We start from the raw sequence: 20,979 nt of genomic DNA on the forward strand, positions 1-20,979 counted from the left end.
TATTTCCTTGGCATCTGATGGGAGGGCGTTCCACAAGGCGGGTGCCACCACCAAGAAGGCCCTCTACCTGGTTCCCTGTAACCTCACTTCTTGCAGGGAGGGAACCGCCAGAAGACCCTCGGAGCTGGACCTCAGTGTCTGGGCTGAACAATGGGGGTGCAGACACTCCTTCAGGTAAACAAAGCCATTTAGGAGTTTTGCTGTATGGTTCTGCTATCTTCGTTTGTTTTTTAGGTTAACTCCGAGGATGATCGTGGAGTGGTGTTTGCAAGCTGGTCAGGGAAATATACTGGTGGTACGCCGCCTCTAGCCTGGACAGGAAGTGTCCCCATTTTGCAGCAGTATTACAGAACCAAAAAAAGTGTCTTGTATGGTCAGTGCTGGGTTTTCTCTGGAGTGCTTACCACAGGTGAGGCATGCATCTTGGAGGGAATTCAACTAACCAAATCCTCCATCTTCACGAGCAGCCTGCTTTTGATGGATAGAATACAGTGGTGCCCCGCAAGACGAACGCCTCGCAAGACGAAAAACCCGCTAGACGAAAGGGTTTTCCGTTTTGGAGGTGCTTCGCAAAACGAATTTCCTATGGGCTTGCTTCGCAAGACGAAAATGTCTTGCGAGTTCCTGTGGGGTTTTTTCCTCCCCCCTTTTCCCCAAGCCGCTAAGCTGCTTATCAGCTGATCCTAAGCCTCTAAGCCGCTTAACAGCTGATCCGCTAAGCCGCTTATCAGCTGATCTGCTAAGCCGCTTAACAGCTGATGCGCTAAGCCGCTTATCAGCTGATCCGCTAAGCCCGCTAAGCCGCTAATAGCGCTAAGCCGCTAATGGGCTTGCTTTGCAAGAGGAAAAAACCGCAAGACGAAGAGACTCGCGGAACGGATTCTTTTCGTCTTGCGAGGCACCACTGTACAATAAGCTGGGAAATAAGAGTGGGGCTGTTTCCCTCAAACCAAGCTTGCAGGCTCCCCACTAATATCTTGGGGTGTTGCACTAGGTCAGGGGTCACCCACCTTTTGGACCCCAGTGGGCACATTTCAAATTTTGAGGAAGTGCTGTGGGCGCCAGTCACAAAATGGCTGCCAGGTTGTGCCACAACATGGCTGCTGTGAGGGGAACTGCACATAGTATACCATTACTACTGTTCCATTAACCCAAGGACTATCTCATGCTTTCTGTGACAAGTCAGCTATGTCCACTGGTCCTGATTGTAGAGATCAAAGGGGATCATTCCCTTGTACCAGGAAAAATATACAAGGTATAGCATTGCTATCTCTCTTGCACACAGACTCACTTGCTGCACATTTGCAGGTCAGAGACACGCAAGCGTCTCTGCTTCTCACTCAAATACACACACATCTCTTCCTGTCCTTCCCTTCATGGTGGTGCCTGCTGCCAGCTCCATAGACCTGGTGGGCAACAAACAATGAAATAAGATGGGCCACTAAACAAGCAGGGATCCACTCTTGCCAACTCCCTCCCCAGTGCCCAACAGCAGCAAGGAAGACCTTTGTGGGTCTTCAAACTGTTGTACAACTGCACAATTGAGATTATGGCACCATTTGCCCTCCTATTCCAGCCCAGCCTCATATCTCCTTCTGGGAACTGAGCTCATTCTTATCCCTTGGAATATTTCCCCTGATTAAATTCTGAACTCTAATGGGTGTTGAGTGTGGCTGAAAGGAGCCAACTGAATCTAGAGCTGACATCCTTCTCTGTATTTCAGTTATGCGCAGCCTGGGGATTCCAGCCAGGAGCGTGACCAATTTTGCTTCAGCTCACGACACAGAGGAAAATCTTAAAGTTGACATTTACTTGAATGAAAACGGAGGAAAAATGGAGAATCTGACAACAGACTCGATTTGGTAATCATCGCTACAGATTACTAACTAACTCTTTCTGAAATTCCCACTCGTGGGGAAAAAATGGTTGTAAGGAGCAAGTTGAGAGCCTAACCCTTATTGCATTTAATATGATCCTCTCCACCCCATCCTTGGTCTAGTTTCATATATTGAGATGCCTAGAAATTCATCAGATTACACTGAATTGTTAAATCGATGGCCAGTTACTATTTATGCCTTCCTATACCGTCCAGTTCTAATATCTGTTTGATCATGAAAGTACAGCTGATGATAATTTTTGATTTTAATTCTGAAACATGACTGAATACAGGAACTTCCACGTATGGAACGATGTCTGGATGAAAAGGCCGGACTTACCAAAGGGCTTTGATGGCTGGCAGGCGATTGATGCCACCCCTCAGGAAAAGAGCCAAGGTAAGACTTGGCTGAAATTTGCAGGAATGGATGTCTTCTGTGCAGATGAAGCCTGCCAAATTTCAGACAGACAGGTGCTGTGTGTGTGGTGTGCATGCGCAAGCAAGGGAACTCTTTAAAGTTTGGAAGCAAAGAGATTTGTTCAGTGTTTTTATTTGAAAATACCACGTATGAATATTTCCTGGTGGAAAATTAAAGCTGTCAGTCCCAAAACTAAACCCCCCTTCTTTCTCATCTTCTCTTCTGGTGTTTTCATTATATGGAGAGCTTGGGCATACGTAACAATTTTAAAGAAACAGTCTTGAGTTCTCTGGACTGCTGCAGTTTCAAGGCGGCCCTGAAGTTTAGCTAGCAGATACCTTGAAGTGCATTTGATTCATCTTGGAATAAGTCTAAGCCGAAGGCCAGGCAGAACAGCTCCGTCTTGCAGGCCCTGCAGAAAGATGTCGAATCTCACAGGGCCCTGGTCTCTTGTGACAGAGCGTTCCACCAAGTTGGGGCCAGTGCTGAAAAGGCCCTGGCCCTAATTGAAACCAATCTGACCTCCTTGAGGTTCGGGACCTCCAAAGTGTTGTTATTTATGGACTTTAAGGTCCTCTGCGGAGCATACCAGGAGAGGCGGTCCCATAGGTACGAGGGTCCTAGGCCGCATAGGGCTTTAAAGGTCAAAACCAGCACCTTAAACCTGACCCTGTACTCCACCGGGAGCCAGTGCAGTTGGTAAAGCACTGGATGAATATGCTCCCATGGCAGGGACCCCGTGAGGAGCCTTGCTGCAGCATTCTGCACCCGCTGGAGTTTCTGGGACAGCTTCAAGGGCAGCCCCGCGTAGAGCGAATTACAGTAGTCAAGCCTGGAGGTGACCATCGCATGGATCACTGAATTTCTCCAAAGTCACCCAGTTTGTCTCAGAATTTGGGATTTGTCAGAATTGAATTCACAACCCAATACACCATATGATTCCATGCAAGAAGTTTTGTTTAGTCACGTGAATTATAAAAATGTGGTACAGTGGTGTGTCCCAACAACATATTCTAATATCCACCTTTTCTACCACGCTGAGACCCAGCTCAGTATAATCTTAGAACAGACAACTTCAATGGACTTCCTGACATGATCCAAGTATTTTCATAGACGCAAAACTGCAGGTGACAAAGACCTGCAAATGACAGTGAAGGTTAATTGAAAACATAGCACACCAGGAGCTGCAATTTTAGATTAGTTATTGCTATTATTTAGCTGTCATTGAATTCTGGGAATTCTGGGTGAACATACAAATAGTAAAACAGCTGATGTAGGTTGTGTATGTGTGTGTTTTTTACAGGGATTTACCAGTGTGGCCCTACTCCAGTAAATGCAATCAGAAAGGGAGAAGTCTATCTTCCCTATGACTCCAAGTTTGTGTTTGCTGAAGTGAATGCAGACAGAGTCTTTTGGCTCGTAAAGAATGTGGATGGCAAGGAAACATACACCAAGCTGCGTGAAGAAACCAAAGTAATAGGGAAGAGCATCAGCACCAAAGCTGTTGGGAAGGACACTCGTGAAGACATCACAGGCCAATACAAATTTCCTGAAGGTGACCAAAACACAAAGTATTTTCTGTCAGGGGAGGAAATGATTATTTTCCACACAGACTAGTAATTTCAGATGGAGGCTTCTTGGGTAATAATAATAATAATAATAATAATAATAATAATTTATACCCTGCCCATCCGGCTGGGTTTCCCCAGCCACTCTGGGCGGCCCCAACAGAATATTAAAAACACAATAAAACATCAACAACTTCCCAATACAGGGCTGCCTTCAGATGTCTTCTAAAAGTCAGATACTTGTTTATTTCCTTGACATCTGATGGGAAGGCGATCCACAGGGTGGGTGCCACTACTGAGAAGGCCCTCTGCCTGGCTCCCTGTAACCTCACTTCTTGCAGGGAGGGAACCACCAGAAGGCCCTCGGAGCTGGACCTCAGTGTCTGGGCAGAACGATGGGGATGGAGACGTTTCTTCTGGTATACTGGGCCGAAGTTCTGAACCTCTTCAGAACTTTATAAGTTTATACAGCGCGGGCTAGATAACTACTGAGAAGGCCCTCTGCCTGGTTCCCTGTAACCTCACTTCTCGCAATGAGGGAACCGCCAGAAGGCCCTCGGAGCTGGACCTCAGTGTCCAGGCTGAACAATGGGGGTGGAGATGCTCCTTCAAGTATTCTGGGCCAAGGCCATTTAGGGCTTTAAATGTGAGCACCAACACTTTTAATTGTGCTCAGAAACATATTGGGAGCCAATGTAGGTCTTTCAGGACTGGAGTAATGTGGTCTCGGCCACTCCCGGTCACCAGTCTAGCTGCCGCATTCTGGATTAGTTGCAGTTTCCGGGTCACCTTCAAAGGTAGCCCCACGTAGAGCGCATTGCAGTAGTCTAAGCAGGAGATAACCAGAGCATGCACCACTCTGGTGAGACAGTCTGTGGGCAGGTAGGGTCTCAGCCTGCGTACCAGATGGAGTTGGTAGACAGCTGACCTGGACACAGAATTAACCTGCGCCTCCATGGACAGTTATGAGTCCAGAATGACTCCCAGGCTACGCACCTAGTACTTCAGGGGCACAGTTACTCCATTCAAGACCGGAGAGTCCTCCACACCTGCCAGCTCCCGTCCCCCAAAAACAGTACTTCTGTCTTGTCAGGATTCAACCTCAGTATCAGAAATGGGTGGCATTTATTGCCTTAAATGAGTAAAACAAACAAAACAGAACCTTCAGCTTTGCAAATTGTACACCTAAAATGTAATGGATTCATGAGGCAAACTTGTTTGGAAACGCATATATCTCTCAGCCATGCTTGCCAAGTAACTAATTTGGGTTTGCCATCCTCTAGACTTCACAGAAACCTAGCTAACAGGTAGTGTTTGAAGTGCCCTTAGTCAGAAATTATACACACTCATAAAATATTTTGGCTAGAGATTCAGATACGATGTCTTCATCCTGAGAGAGTGAGCGTGGCCTGGCATGCTCTTTATATTTGACAAAAACAGAGGGTATTTTTTCTCTGGCCATGCTATGCAGCCGACAACGGAAAATGTTTCCAGTGATGCCAGGGTCAATTGTTTCCCCGCTTTCCTGTTTTTGCAGAGAGTCCCGAGGAAAGGAAAGCTGTGGAGACGGCTTGTTCCTATCTGCAGTCTAACAATCTGGGAATCTGTGAAGTGACACCTCCCCCTGAACCCCTCAAGGCTAACTTGAAACTTGGAATGGAAGGAGAAAAAGAATTGTGGCCGGGGCAGCCGATTGAGTTGAATCTTATTATAACCAACGAGTCTGCAGGTGCCTGGACAGTCAACCTTGCAGCATCTTGCCAGTTAGAATCATATACTGGGAAAGTGGAGGCTAGCCTTGCCACCATCAAACAGACTGTCCAAACAAAAGACAAGACAGGTGTGTATACCTGAAAACGGCTGTTCTAAACCACATGCTTTTTGATGCCATGATCGCTGCCCACTTCCCCACAGGAGGAGAGCCTCTCCCTGCTGGAAACACAGCTGTTTTGAGCAATGTACAGAGCTCCTTTTGCAGAGTTAGAACATTGAGAACTGCCTTATGCCAAGTCAGACCATTGGTATATCTATCTCAAAAGGGACGCAGGTGGCGCTGTGGTCTAAGCCACTGAGCCTCTTGGGCTTGCCGATCGAAAGGTCAGCGGTGTGAATCCCCACGACAGAGTGAGCTCCTGTTGCTCTGTCCCAGCTCCTGCCAACATAGCCGTTCGAAAGCACACCAGTGCAAGTAGATAAATAGGTACTGCTGTGGCGGTAAAGTAAACGGCATTTTAATGTGCTCTGGTTTCCGTCACGGTGTTCCGTTGTGCCAGAAGCCATTTAGTCACACTGGCCACATGACCCGGAAAGCTGTCTGTGGACAAACGCCAGCTCCTTCGGCCTGAAAGTGAGATGAGTGCCACAACCCCAGAGTCACCTTTGGCTAGACTTAACCGTCCAGGGGTCCTTTACCTTTTATATTTAGCTCAGTAATACACCCAGGGGTCAGGAAACTTTTTCAGCAGGGGACCAGTCCACTGTCCCTCAGACCTTGTGGGGGGCCAGACTATATTTTTTAGGGGGAAATGAATGAATTCCTATGCCCCACAAATAACCCAGAGATGCATTCTAAATAAAAGGACACATTCTACTCATGTAAAAACATGCTGATTCCCGGACCGTTGGCGGGCCGGATTTAGGAGGTGATTGGGCCGGATCCGGCCCCTGGGCCTTAGTTTGCCTACCCATGGTCTACACTGACTTGCAGTGGTCCTGCAGGGCTTCTGGCAGGGTTCTGTAGATGCCAGAAAATGAGCCTAGGTTCTTCTGCAGGCACAAGGCTCTACCACTGTAGCTAGATCCCTTCTCTCTCCAGGTCTTTCACTCTCTCACTGGTTTATTTGTAGTGTTTTCCAGTTGGAAGTGGGAGGCACTGAGGAATAGGGTTGCCACCTTTGGGCAAAATAAGGGGCAGGTTGGGGTGTGTGCGGGATTGGGAAGCTAAAGATTACTGTATTTTTTTGCTCTATAGGACGCACTTTTTCCCCTCCAAAAATTAAGGGGGAATGTTTGTGCGTCCTATGGAGCGAATGCAGGCTCCTTGGCTTCAGCGATAGCAACGCAAAGCCTCCGAAGCGCAGAGGGAGCGCTCCCTCCGCGCTCCGGAGGCTACGCATTGCTTTTGCTGAAGCCTGGAGAGCGAGAGGGGTCGGTGCGCACCGCCTGAAGCCTTTGGAGCGTAGTGGGAACTTGCGCTGCGCTCCAAAGGCTTCGGGTTCCTTTTGCTGAAGCCGGGAGAGCAAGACTCCCCTGGCTTCAGCAGAGAGGGAGAGCTGCGCAGCGCCCCTTCAGCCAAGCGGGAGGAGAAAGGGAAGGGGCTCCGTTTCTCCTGCCGCTTCGCTGAAGGGGCGCTGAGCAGAGAGGGGGAGCTTTTTTTTCCCTTGTTCTCCCCCTCTAAAACAAGGCGCGTCCTATGGTCAGGTGCATCCTATAGAGTGAAAAATACGGTACTTTACCTGGTAAAGAAATGACTTCAAAGCGACCCATTACAATCATCAAATGGAAGCTGTCAGTACCTGCAAACAATCCAGCAACAATACTGAAAGGCAGTGCTCCCCCCCCCTGCTGAATTTCTGCCTGCCAGGAGGAGGATAAATGTAGAAACCCAGTCAAAACAAAAAAGGAAGGAAAGTGGGGACAGATAGCAACAAATTCTTAGCTTTGAAGAGGCTGAGGCTCTTGCTCTAGGAAACCTTTCTTCTTAGAGCCATTGGTAAGTGAGCTCTATTGGCTAGCTGGGGGCATCAATCAGCCAGCTCTGGAGGGTGGGCTCAACACAAAGGAGGAAACTAATGCTGATTTTATTTTTTCACGACTCTGAAAATGGGTTTGAGCTCCACGTTGGGCAAAAAAGATGACCCCTCTGGTCCCTTCCATCTCTAAAAATTCTATAACTGTGACTCGATAACACCATCCCATATGCAAGGCCCGCGGGCTTCCTTCTTCTGCATTGTTTCTCTTCCTAGCTGTCTCTTCTTTCTGTTGGTGCAGTTATTTCCATCCCTCTGAAAATAGCAGTTGATGCTTACCTGAAAGCACTGATGTCAATAGAAGATGAACTTCTGGTCAGAGTCAACATGATTGCTGAGGTTCAAGAAACGAACGAGAAGCTCACAGAAGAGCTGTCTTTAACCTTCAAGTACCCACCTCTGAAAGTGGAGGTAAGAAGTTAAATAATATTAGCTCGGTGCAGGGTGGTCAGTTTATGTAAAACCCAAGAGCAGATGAGCTGGAAGGAGAAAATAAATAAATAGATAGATAGATAGATAGATAGATAGATGAATGGAGAATGGGCTCCACTGAATTATATACCGTATTTTTCGCTCTATAAGATGCACCAGACCATAAGATGCACCTAGTTTTTGGAGGAGGAAAAGAAGAAAAAAAATATTCTGAATCCCAGAAGCCAGAACAGGGAGAGGGATTGCTGTGCAGGCTTCTGGTATAACCGCGCGAAGCCTCTTCAGGGCGGGGGAGCCTTCATCCCACTGCCCTGAACACGCTTCATGCAGCTATCCCAGAAGCTAGAACAGCGAGAGGGAGCACTGTGCAGCGCTCTCTCTTGCTGTTCTGGCTTCTGGGATAGCTGCACAGCCCGCATTCGCCCCGTAAGAGGTACACACATTTCCACTTACTTTTTAGAAGGGAAAAAGTGCATCTTATACAGCGAAAAATGTGGTATATTAGCTAGCAGGGCAAACACTGCTGCCTTAGGGCTCCACTTACCTCATCTGTTCAGATGGGGCAGGAATTGGGCTCAGAGGAAGTGTGTTGTGGCCCCAAGACCCATAATAAATTCCAAGTTTTACTTCTGGAGTGACGGTGGCTCAGTGCACCTGGTCCCAGAAATGGCCACTAGGAACTGACTTCTGCTAGGTTATAGTTCTCCCCAAACCAGTGGAACTCCCTTCCATAGCAGACCTTGCATCTATACATTGTCAGAACAAGGAAATCACACACTTACAATACTTACCTGGCCATCCAGGAGGGTGACTGGAGGGGAAAGAAAGGCAAGTGTTATAAGAAAAAGTGCTCCCTTTCCCTTATGGGGTATTCCAGAGCCCGTATAGAGTCCTTAAGTGGCTTTCCTATTGGTAGGAGAAAACAGAGGCCAGCAAGAGTATATTGAGAAGCAAAGCGGCTAGTAAGCCTGATCTTTATTAAAGGAACTGTTGCAACAGGGTCCCCACTCACCACACGCAGGAGGGAGGAGAACCCCGAACAATGGTGTGCAAGCCCATATATAGACTTTTGAAATTGCCCATCCTATAGCCCAAGACCCCCCCTAAACATCATACATACATCACAGAAGGAGGCGATCTACAGCAGAAAGACATCACAGGAGGTGGTCTACAGCAGAAAGACATCACAGGAGGTGGTCTACAGCAGAAATGCTGCCTGCCAGGATACCTGATAATGGTCACTGATTGTATTACCTGGCCAGTCTGGCCATGATTTTGTGATGGTTAATACTTTAGTTCCTGAATCCAGGTCACAGGCTCATCCTAATCATACACAAATGTGCTCTTAAGATAGGATTTGCAAGCAAAAAAACAAATGGGAAGGCTTTCCCTATTTGCCTCCCTTACTGCAGAAGAATATTTGAGGTCACTGGGAGAGTCAAAATGGCTTCAGGATTGCTCCCCCACACTATTTCAGACACATGGTTCATATATTTAGATATGTGTGCACTTATGAATATTCTATATTTGAGACCTTAAAATTAATGTAACACAAGCAAGGGGATGGTTTGAACTCCCCACAATTTTTCTCCTACCCTAACCCAGCTCCCTTTCCCTGCAATATTGTGCCTTCAGCACCTGTCTGTGGATGGTGAATATTCACAATCATAACCTTACTATTGCTTTTATATGAGCATGGATTGCATGCACTTGACGTTTCCTTTCGTCATCTCGAATCCGTTCTTCAGCGGCCTTTCTTTCTTTTGCAGATGGCAGACACTGCAAAGATCAACCAGGATTTTACCTGTGCGTTTATTTTCAAGAACACCCTGTGCATTCCCTTGGAAAACTGCAAACTGCACGTGGAAGGCCTTGGCATCTTTACGATGGAAACGTTTGATCAAGGGTAAGGTGCATGTAGCTAAAAGGGGGCGACATGCTGTGCACTGTTTTGCTGGCACTGTCTCTCTGACCTCCTCCCCTGGACCTTAAAGTCTAGAACTTCAAATTGTAAGAGTCCCCCCCCCCTTCTATTGCAGTAATCACTCACAGGATTACTCAAATTCATGGAGGACAAGGCTATCAAGATGATGCCTATGTTCTGTCTCCATCAGAGGCAGTATGCCTCTCGATACCAATTTCTGGGAATTGCAGGAGGGGAGAATGCTGCCGTCCTCAGGTCCTGCTTGCATCTTCCCAAAGGCATCTGGATGCTCCCTGTGAGAACAGGAAGTTGGACCATTAAGAGCCAAAGAACTGCCATGTTGGATTTGTCTAGCATCATCTCTCCAAGACTAGCCAGACTGTTGATCATTTGTTTGAGCTGCATACAGCCGTTAAAAAGGGATGCAGGTGGTGCTGTGGTCTAAACAAGGGGCGTCCAACTCCCAATAGCCAGCGATCTACTCACAATATAAAAAAACTGGCAGTGATCTGCCAGAGTTGTTGAGGTGGTTGAGCTTTTTCTGGAAAGGCAAAGCTGTTGATCTTGTTTTGGAAAGGCAAAGTTGTTGAGCTTCTTTTAGGAAGCCAGAGTTGTGGAGGTTTTTCTGGGAAGCCAAAATTTTGAGCTTTTTGGGGAAAGCCGAAGTTGTTGAGCATTTTTGGGGGGGGGAGGGGAGGGGAACACTGAGGGGCCAGAGATCTACCAGGAACACCCCGCGTTCTACCAGTAGATCACGATCTACCTGTTGGACATGCCTGGTCTAAACCACTGAGCCTCTTGGGCTTGCCGATCAGGTCAGCAGTTCAAATCCACAGAACAGGGTGAGCTCCCATTGCTCTGTCCCAGCTCCTGCCAACCTAGCAGTTAGAAAGCATGTAAATAGGTACTGCTGTGGTGCGGAGGTAAACGGCGTTTCCGTGTGCTCTGGTTTCCATCACTGTGTTCCGTTGCACCAGAAGTGGTTTAGTCCTGCTGGCCACATGACCCGGCAAGTTGTCTGTGGACAAACGCAGGCTCCCTTGGCCTGAAAGTGAGATTAGCGCCGCAACCCCATAGTCACCTTTGACTGGACTTAACCATCCAGGGGTCCTTTATCTTTTTTATTCAATGCAAGATCTCTCATTCATCATTTCCTAGACTGGAAGATACCCCATTTGACAGATCCACATATCTACAAATATCTCACACAATTCATGCGCACCATGTTGTGGTTGCTACGTAGCTGGTAGGCATGACATGGAGCCCTCAATCAGTTTTGCCCACCTCATTACCAACCAAGCCCAGTGTTGTAAGTCCGGCAATTCATGAAGCCACTTCCAGGCATTTTCCTCTTCATTCCTCTCCTGATTCGAGGAGAGCACCAAAAGGGCAACCCTACTTGTGTAGGAGCTCCTTCGCGTGGGCTTTTGATTGTGGATACACTCCCCCAAGGAATCTAGCACACATAGAGCTATGATATGTGACTCTTTGCCATTTTATTTTTTATCCTTTGTAGGGACATAGCGCCGGGTGGAATCTTTAAATCAAAAATTGTGTGCGCACCAAGGAGAGCCGGGCTGAAGAAGATTGTGGCCAAACTGAACTCCACCCAGCTGAAAGGAATAACTGCGGAAAAGATTATTTCAATCACAGAGTAGCTGTCATTCCAAAACGCCATCAGGCGCTGTCAGTGGCGGTGTGTGCAATGAAAGAGCCTTGTTGACGCTGCCTGAAGTCTTGATTATGTGCCCAAACATAGGAGAGTGAGAGACATAAATGCGATATTAAGGGAGTTTAAAGTGGCTTAAGCTGTTTTGATTCTAGCTAATGGGAATTTAATAGAGATTATTCAAATCTGTTCTTGCATGTGTGGCGATTTAGCAGCTTATGGTAACTGAAAGCATGATCTGTGAACTCTGGAGTGGGTTAGAGCTGTCTCTGTTTTCCTTTTGCCTGCACTTCTGAGCTTTGTGTAACGTCAGCAATCCTTGTTGACTTCTTATTCCTTTTGGCGTATGTGGCTACTTCTGCCATTTTCTTACTTCACATCGTTTGTAGGCCCAACTGCAGTACATTACGAATGTGACAGCAAACTAGTGTGGCTATAAACTGATCCCCAAAATACAGAGGGGTAAAAAGATCATCACAACCACCAGCAACTAAAGACAAAACAGCAGGTGTGAGATGAAAATATTGATTCTTTAATAAGTACTGTTACACAGTCGAAGTCGGAAAACGAGGTACAAAGAGCAAAAAATAGAACACGTGAGATTTGTAAATGTACACACTCTTTAGTTGCATAGAATAGGCTAGTGCACAGTCTGCTTGTGAAAATAAAAGAATATTTTCTTGCATGCTGGCTCCCAGCCCATCATTTATTTAAAGCCTTTGAAACGAAGGCACCTTTAGCTTCTAGAACAGATGCATTTCTTATTTAAGACGTACTTCTGGTTTCACGCAAACACTGGGGTCATTGGTTGCACAATATTGCAGTACATGATGAGTTTAATGCACAAGAGCACTTTCAACACAGCCGAGGTGCCACTTGTGCAAATACTTAAGAATACTTCGCTTAAGGCAGGATATTCTGCTGGCTTCAACTGAGCTATTCACAGTAGGTGGAAATACACCTAGAAATGTAAACACTGGATCTCAGATCAAGAAGCTCATTTGGTGTGAAGTACCTTCTTGGGATCAAGCCTAAAAGTCTCTCCGATAAATGAACAGAACAGTGTCCAAATTCATTTGGGTTCGGAAAGGGGGAAGGCAAGATTAGAAGCTTTGGTCAGTTAACCTTGGTATTCTGTAAAACCGTAAAGCTTTATAAAATGGCCTGGGGACCTGAGTAAGGCACTTATATTCAATGTAAGGGAGATAGCTCCTGCCAAAATATTGAATCCCAAATTGCATTTATTCCTCGATTTTTCCTGGTTTTAATTTAAAAAAAAGGATGAAAGGGGAAGAATGGAAATCCATTGCTAGAGGGTATATGACCATAGTAGCCAATTCCCATGGGCCAAGGTCCCTTCAAACCCCCAACCCCCAATAAAATATTTGAGGTGGCTGAGGCCTTTCACAGTTGCTGGGCGTTGCTATTCAAATGGTGTGCATGCCGTGAGTCTTGTGATGGGTTGCGCAGGGTGAGGCCCCCCAATACAGTCATACCTTGGAAGTCAAACAGAACCTGTTCCACAAGCCTGTTCGACTTCCAAAACCAAAGCGCAGCTTCTGATTGGCTGCAGGACGCTCCTGCAGCCAATTGGAAGCCCTGTTGGACGTTCGGCTTCCAAAAATAGTCTGCAAACTGTAACAGTCACTTCCGGGTTTGCGGCGTTCGGGAGCCAAAATGTCCGAGTACCAAGGCATTCGACAACCAAGATTACGACTGTGTTTTATCCAAGTTGGCACCCCTGTGCCAACAGGACAGGTAGGCACAGGCAGCACCCCTCTGTCAAAAACTAATAAATGTCACAAGACTTCAATGTCTTGGATTTTAACTTGTATTCAGAGAACACAACCCAGCTCCCTTCGCAGAAAAGGGCTCTCTTGCTTTCTCCTTCAATCCTCTGGCAACCACGGGAAGGAGAAATTGTGTATAATTTGTGTGAGTGGAATTGCTTTCCACTCACGGAGCCCCCGCTTTGGAGCCCAAGCCATTGGGAGCCTGTCTCTTGCTTCATTTACCTTACGCAGGCAGCATCAAAGCAGAAATCTGCCAATTGTTAGGCAGTTCTCACTTTAGGCCCTTGGCACTGCAGCCGAACGTTGCAATAGTCGCTATTACGATTTAACACTAGTACTTTGGAATGCAAAAAAAATGAAAACCACCCCAATCCTGCCAGCAAAGGCACGACATAGGTCCATTTCGAAAAGGCATGTTTTCCCACACGGATGGCGAGCTAAAGAATTTGAGTAATTAGCATTTCCTGAACTGTTCACGGGCAGGAATTCATATTAAAGGCCACACATTATTTTCCTATTTATTCCCCACGCTCAGGACTATTTATTAGGGCAATAAAATTAGAATTTTTGTTAGGCATTTTGCTAATAGGTGTTCTACTGATAGCAGTGGAGAGGCTCCTCATAGAAAAATATGGATTACTGAGCGGATTGCGATAGTCCTTCTAAGACAACCGGCAAATATGAGCTAGGATCACTGTTGAGTAGCAAGTTGCTATTTTCCCATATTTATTTGACACTTTAGCCGTCAAACATGGGCGGGTACGAATACATAGCCTGTCTCAAAGAATTCCTTGTCTTATTCCAATTCAAGAGACTTTTTTTTTTAATGCAACTCCCAGACACAAAGCCAGAAGGTGAGTTGAAAATTTTGCCATGTAGCAGGAGAGGTTGCCAAGAATCATCATTGCAGATCTATCCATTCTATTTGGCCGTTGCTTTTATGCTTACTCAATCCCGCCAGAAAAGAATTCCACACACTTAATAGGCACATAACAATCAGGACCGTCTGTGCTTCTTTTCTTCACTGAGTCCTCAGGTTTGAATTAGGGACTCGCATATTATGTATTGTGGAATTCCAAATATTTTGACAGCTGCCATTTTGATATATATATATTTATCAATTTCCATTTATATAACTACAATGTCTCACTTCCTCCAATTATATAGCTCCATTATCCCTTCTAAAATGATATACTGCTTTAGAATCAAGCAGGTATTTAACTGAAGGCTGGCAAGTTGTAACTTGGACAGCGTGCGGAGGGAGTGAAGGTATAACTGCTCCTAGATTTTCCTTCCCCTTTGTTTGCCTAACTCTCTCAACTGCAACGGAGAAAGAGCCATAGTTCAGCGGCAGAACACATGCCTTGCATGCAGGTTCAATCCCCGGCTCGGCTAGTTTAAAAAGGACCAGGTGATAAGCAAGACTTCTGCCTGAAATCTTGGGAGAGTCCCTGCCAGTCAGATTTGACAATATGGGCTACATGGACCAGTGCTTTGACAGCATCACAGACCCCTGCTCATGTCCTGTAAGGGGTGGGGGGAAGAGAACAAGCAAAAAGGACCGGGGAGGAATGAGCAGGAGTTAAAAAAGGTACGAACGCATATGCTCCCAGTTACGAGACAGCCCTAGCTTAACTTCAATCCCTAGTCCCAAAATGGTGGGAATCTCTGAGAGCTTTTCAGTTCCCTTTTTGACACCTGAAAAATTAGCTTCCCGTTTTAAAATTAGCTATATTTCGATTATATTTTGTTATCAATAAAGCTTTAAGTCCTAATACAGTGGTACCTTGGTTCTCGAACTTAATCCGTTCGACTCCTGAACCTGTCTGAAAACCAAGGTGCGGCTTCCGATTGGCTGCACTCAATCGAAAGCTGCGTTGGATGTTCGGCTTCTGAAAAATGTTCGCAAACCCAAACACTTGCTTCCATGTTTGCGGTGTTCGGCACCCGATTTGTTCAGGAGCCAAGCTGTTTGAGAACCAAGGTACCACTGTAATAGGCTAGGATCCAAAGAGCTACTCCAGGATAGATTGTTTTTTTCTTTAAATGTCACACAGCTCCTTTGATCAGGACGTTCTCCTCCTCATAAGCTGCTTTAGAAACTCCCTTCAGTTTCAAAAAAGTGGCTTGCTATGCCCTAATAGGCAGTGGGAGCTGACACTTAAAAGCAACACAAAACCCCAAAGCACAAAGAACACAGGTTGCTGTTTTTTAGATCCTAGCTATACTGAGCTCATCCATCATAGAGCTCTCCCTGTTCCCTCTATTTTTACAAAAAGACAACAGATAAGGTGCTAAATGGGCTCTCCCAACTGATAAACAACAAAAAATGCAAAAATCCCCTTGGTAAATTATTATTTTTTATAGCACCTGGTATTAAAAGGGAAGATTGAAGAAGCCATTTGTCTCTTTCTTAAGTCTTTGCTTTCAGAAACATTCTTGTTCTTAAAAACACTGCGTTACACGTATCTTCTCTTGCATGGGGGTCCAGATTCACTAACACTGCAGCACTTGTTGTTCCCAGACCGCTCACTAGGCCCTACAGCTGCAAAGTAACCCTTCTCTGTTTTTATCAGAGATGCTCAGTATCCTCAACACTGAAAGTTAACCCTTTTGAGATACACGAGAATATTCACTCAAGGCTCTGCCATTCAAAGCGATCAGCCAAATCGCTATGATAAACCAGCCTCACGAACACACTGTACAAAAAGATGTGCTTTGGCCTTCAAGCGTCTACACCAGGCCAGAACCACAAGTGCAACAGTTCTCTTTCAGAGCCAGAGACTCTCTGTGCTGCAAATTACCATATTTTTCGCTCTATAAGACACACCAGACCACAAGACGCACCTAGTTTTTGGAGGAGGAAAACAAGAAAAAAAATATTCTGAATCTCAGAAGCCGGAACAGCAAGAGGGATCGCTGCACAGTGAAAGCAGCAATCCCTCTTGCTGTTCTGGCTTCTGGGATAGCCGTGCAGCCTGCATTCGCTCCATAAGACGCACACACAGTTCCCCTTACTTTTTAGGAGGGAAAAAGTGAGTCTTACAAAGAGCAAAAAATACGGTACTCTTTGAAATAAATGTAGATCAATGGGGCACCTGTAAGTACAGTGGACCCTCCGGATACGAACTTACCGTATTTTTTGCACCATAACACTCACTTTTTTCCTCCTAGAAAGTAAGGGGAAATGTCTGTGCGTGTTATGGAGCGAATGCCTGCGGGTGGCGGGGGGGATCTGCTGCAGTCGTGAGCAGAGGATCCATGGTTCCCCTTCCTTTCCTCCTCCGTGGTTACAAAGCATGGATCCACATGGATCCTCAGGATTTTTGCATTGGGCTACTCCAAACTCACTGTCAGATCACATGTCTGTGGCCACAGCATGAACCACAAAAATCATATATCCACTATTTCATTTAGAATTTCCCCCCCTTGTTTTCTTCCTCTAAAAACTATGTGCGTGTTATGGTCTGGTGCGTGTTATAGAGCAAAAAATACGGTAATTCATTTTGGGGGTCCGTCCGTACCCCAAAAAGTCTGCATCTAGAGGTGCCGCTTCTGTGCATGCGGTGAGACCTGGAAGTATACACTTCCAGTTTTGCTGCGTTCGCAACCCGAAAGTTACGTTACCCGAAGGTAACATAACCCAAGGGTCCACTGTAAATGGTCTAATGCCAGATTCCAAACCACAAAAGACCAAAACCCAAAATGTAGTTTTTAGAAACTACATACCTACAGCTTAGCTGTACTAATGCTGGTTTTTTTATGGGGGGATGGGTGAGGAGGCTGTTACAGCTAATCTTTATAGTTATTTTGCCACAAAAAATGCGGCAAAACCCAACCATTTATAGCACATTAATACTTCCTGAGGAATCCACTTACATATGTTCAATGGCATGAGCGGGAACAATGTGGTTTCATTGGTCTCCGAGAGTCCAATACTGGGCTTGGATTTTTGTCCTTGAATCCATTTTCTTGGCCGATCTTTCACGAGCGCTCACCACCAGATCTGATGGGTAAGTAAGAGTTAAGCTAAGTTTTCGTTATTGCATATTTTTAGGCATGGTCAACTTTGGACAACCCGTTAATGTTTTGTTTTTTGAGTTACAGAAGCTTGGTTAAAATCCTCATCGCCATCAGTAGGTCACCATTGCAGGAATGTAGCTGTACCTCTTCTTGTCAGGTGAGGTCCTTGGCTAAAGGAACAGGGAAGCCTCGTTGGTTTCATGCGTCACAATCTCTTAAAAAGCTACGGCTCGAGTGCTTGAGCTACAGAAGCATACGGAGATCTGCAAGGACACCTTATTCGTCCAGCACACCCACAACCACCTCTTGAGGAGAAAGCTGCTCAAAAGCTTCCTGGACCGCCATCTCAGATGGAGCCACTGTTGCCGTGCCGGCTGGAGGAGCCTTCTTGCAACTCAGGTCTGAAAAAGGATTGAACCACCTGGGTGAAAGATCACCCCCGAAAGCCAGTTTCATCCCTTCCCAGCCGCTGACTTTTTCCCACGTCGGCTCCTGTTTTTTAAGCCGCTCTATGCCCTGCAGAAGAGAAAAGTTTGGGGTTTATTCATCGCCGGCAGTTAAAAACCACAGAACCTGGGACACTGCTAACTAATCACCTGCTAATAACAGCATAAATAGAATTTTCTAGTTAGGGCTGTGAAGATTTTTTTTCCCCTTACAGTGTCCAGGCATAAATAAAAAGGAAGGAGCAGCTGGAAGGAGCTTGATAAATAAACTATTGTGAGATATTTATCTCTACTGAGAGAAAAACAGTGTATTATACACTAACAGGGCATGACACCCCAAAATATTTTTTTTAAGATGCTTTTTCTTGAATGTTGCTTAGGGCTGCCCAAAAAGGCCTCAGGCTCAATGCAGGAAGGAACTATCTTATGAAAGAAAAAAATACCCTCTCCTTCTTTCCTAACCGTTAAAAAGCATGCAATTGCTAAAGGCATCTTTCATCTGAATAAATTGCTCTACTTCAAGCACACAGTGAGATCGGCTAATCCACTTTGTGCATTCCTATAGCAACAGAGACACTTCTACACCCAACTGTTGAGCAGCGAAACAGATTTTGTTACAGAAATATCTGCTTACTCATTGAACCAAGTCGGTGGAAACTAGTTTAAATGAGTAGTCAGTGTGTGGTTGATTTCAATTTTTTTTAAAAAAAGACATGATTTAAACCCAAATTCTGGTACTCAACTTTCTTCCTCCTTGCACCTCCTTCGGTGCATGTGGTTGTTCAAAGATGTTTAACAACAACAACAGCAACAGCAACAACAATATAAAAAGGCACAGGAACAGTGTTCAGAAAAGGTTTATTGCATTTGTTTCCCATATGGAAGCATTGACAGAATTGAAAAAGATGCAGCATTTACATAGTTTTGAAACGAGACAAGTCTTAGCCTCCTTCACTGATTCCCACCCCGGCTTTGATTCAGTTAAGAGAATTAATTCAGGAGCATAGCTTATTTGCAGTTCTACCATCTTATAGTGCTGGGTTTTGTTTTGTTTTTTGCAATTACTATGATGGCTCTAATCAGTAGTTTTTTGGATCCAAAATATACAATAAAATCCCTGTCGAGATACCCAAAAAATAATAATTCTACAGACTCAAGTCATTTCGGGTGTAATCTAGTTAATTCTACTCGCTTTTGTTTTATACAGAATGCCCTCTACTCAAGTCCCCGTTTCCCAGATCTTACTACATACAGAGTTTGCCGTCCACAAAGCCGTGACAGAAGGCATGCATGATCCTTTAACACTTGACATCTCCCCAATGTAAAATATATAATATGTATAAATATAAAGGAGAAAAGACATTTACAGAGATATAAAAAAGGTGGCAATATTTCTTTTAAAAAAAGACAACGCATCTACGGAAACATTCTGTGCTTAGGTTCTCCTTTGGACCGGCAAGCCTACATACATATGAACACTGTTGAATCCCTCCTTTTATTTTTATTTTCCAAAACAAAGACAGACATCATCTTGCTATTCTATACATTGAAATAAAGATTTCTCCCTCCTCCAGTCGTAAGGCATCAAAACCCACACACGCCGACAAAAACCTTCCGCCGTTTAGCCCAGGAACCAGGGAGAGGATGGAACCAAACAGCGTAAAAAAAATTGAAAAAAGGGGGGAGGAGATGGAATCCTTTCTGTAGCTTCCCAAAGTACGGTAATGTCGGCAATACGTTTGAGACATTAAAAGCTAGGCAATTTTGTTATTAACGGACCCTTTGACAGGCTCGGACTTTTGTTCTTCCATCTTTCGGTTCTTAGCGAGGCTTAAAAGCTCAGGGTGGGGGTGGAAGGGAATATCGCAACACAAAGAGGCCCCCATAGCCCACCGAAAGCGTCAGCTGCCATCCCAAGGTCCATAATTTGTTACGCAACGAGATGGCACTGTTGGCACAGACTGTCACTAGGGTGCCAGTCAGGGTGTGTAAAGACTGGAGGTGGACGCCAAGAAAAGAGAGACCCCCCCTTTTCCATTAGTTATGTCATACAGAAAGCAGACAGGAAACCAAAACAGACCCATCAAGTTAACAGGTTAAAAAAGAAAAGAAAAAAAAGCTTTAGCCACCAGAGACAAAGAATGACCGAAAAGTTCTCTTTTTTAGTTGTTTTTAGACTACAGGGCGCTTTTTTTTTGTCTTTTCTCTGCCATCATCAGCCATTTAATAGGCATTTTTTTCTTTAAAAAAATTCATTTGAAACATTCATGTAGAATAACAGTAGTGCTGTAAATGTGGTTTTTGTGTTTTAGTGGAAATGCTGTTCATGGATTCTTAGACCACATACTGATAGGGGTCAGCTTTCCCGTGATCAGGAGTGGCAAATGGGCTAAGCCAAACTATAGAGAACGGGTGGCCAAATACTGCTTTCATGTTCATCCATTTTGTTTTTTTAGCCCATCTTCTCTCTTCTTTTTTCAACTGTTCTATTCCCTGAAAACAGAAACATGACATTTTCAGTCAGGAACTTAACTTGGTAGTTCTGGTTTCGGGGGAAAAGGGTCCCTACCCTTTTATCAAATGGCTGCAGCAGGAAAATAACCAATTCCCTGAATACTCCCCACTTTGTGAGTTTGCAAAAGGAGAGAAAAAGAACGAACACAAACCAGCAGCAAATTGATGAACAAAGAGGAAGTCATAGAACGTGTTATGAAAGTTTTAGGAAGTCTCCACATAAAAGCATTGGATACGGGAGCCAAAAAGGTTTGTGCAAATGGTTAATCCCCCCAACCACTTCCAAGTTCTTCACAAGGAAGTTCAAGAAATGCCCCCTTTTTAAGCCCCACTGAATCTTCTGGCTAGCAAGCTACAGGCTGTGTCAGCAGGGGAAAAGAGTTGCAGGATAAAGACGGTGCATATATCAAAGTGAAAAAAGCTACCCCATTAGTTTAGGAACGGTTAGGGGGAGACGCTTTCGATAACACATCATTTGTTTGCTGACCACTTCCATGTTAGCGTTTGCAATCACGACTCCAAATCTGAAATAACACCGGCATGGAGTGTAGAGTTGAACACTGGGAA

The 20,979-nt window shown here is 45.3% G+C and overlaps 2 protein-coding genes across 6 annotated transcripts in view; one reads left to right on the forward strand and one right to left on the reverse strand.

Moving 5' to 3' along the window:
* The window catches only part of TGM4 (transglutaminase 4), a 34,523-nt gene extending 22,202 nt beyond the window's left edge, over positions 1–12,321 (forward strand). For both annotated transcript variants that reach the window (XM_081164575.1, XM_081164576.1), the window contains 8 exons: positions 235–409; positions 1,724–1,862; positions 2,170–2,273; positions 3,598–3,849; positions 5,400–5,702; positions 7,853–8,022; positions 9,813–9,949; positions 11,484–12,321. In XM_081164575.1, the coding sequence (XP_081020701.1) occupies positions 235–409; positions 1,724–1,862; positions 2,170–2,273; positions 3,598–3,849; positions 5,400–5,702; positions 7,853–8,022; positions 9,813–9,949; positions 11,484–11,625 (1,422 nt within the window). In that variant the 3' untranslated portion in view covers positions 11,626–12,321. The remainder of the gene's footprint in view (positions 1–234; positions 410–1,723; positions 1,863–2,169; positions 2,274–3,597; positions 3,850–5,399; positions 5,703–7,852; positions 8,023–9,812; positions 9,950–11,483) is intronic.
* ZDHHC3 (zDHHC palmitoyltransferase 3) overlaps positions 12,148–20,979 on the reverse strand; it is a 48,408-nt gene continuing 39,576 nt past the window's right edge. For 3 of the 4 annotated variants that reach the window (XM_081164885.1, XM_081164886.1, XM_081164887.1), the window contains 2 exons: positions 16,925–17,968; positions 12,148–16,558 (listed from right to left, as the gene is read on the reverse strand). In XM_081164885.1, the coding sequence (XP_081021011.1) occupies positions 17,729–17,968 (240 nt within the window). In that variant the 3' untranslated portion in view covers positions 12,148–16,558; positions 16,925–17,728. Of the gene's footprint in view, positions 16,559–16,924; positions 17,969–18,739; positions 20,392–20,979 lie in introns of those variants that run through there. The other variant, XM_081164888.1, reaches the window with a different exon arrangement.

Source organism: Podarcis bocagei (genome assembly GCF_964188305.1).
Source record: "Podarcis bocagei genome assembly, chromosome: 12".
In the NCBI taxonomy this organism is placed as follows: domain Eukaryota; kingdom Metazoa; phylum Chordata; class Lepidosauria; order Squamata; family Lacertidae; genus Podarcis; species Podarcis bocagei.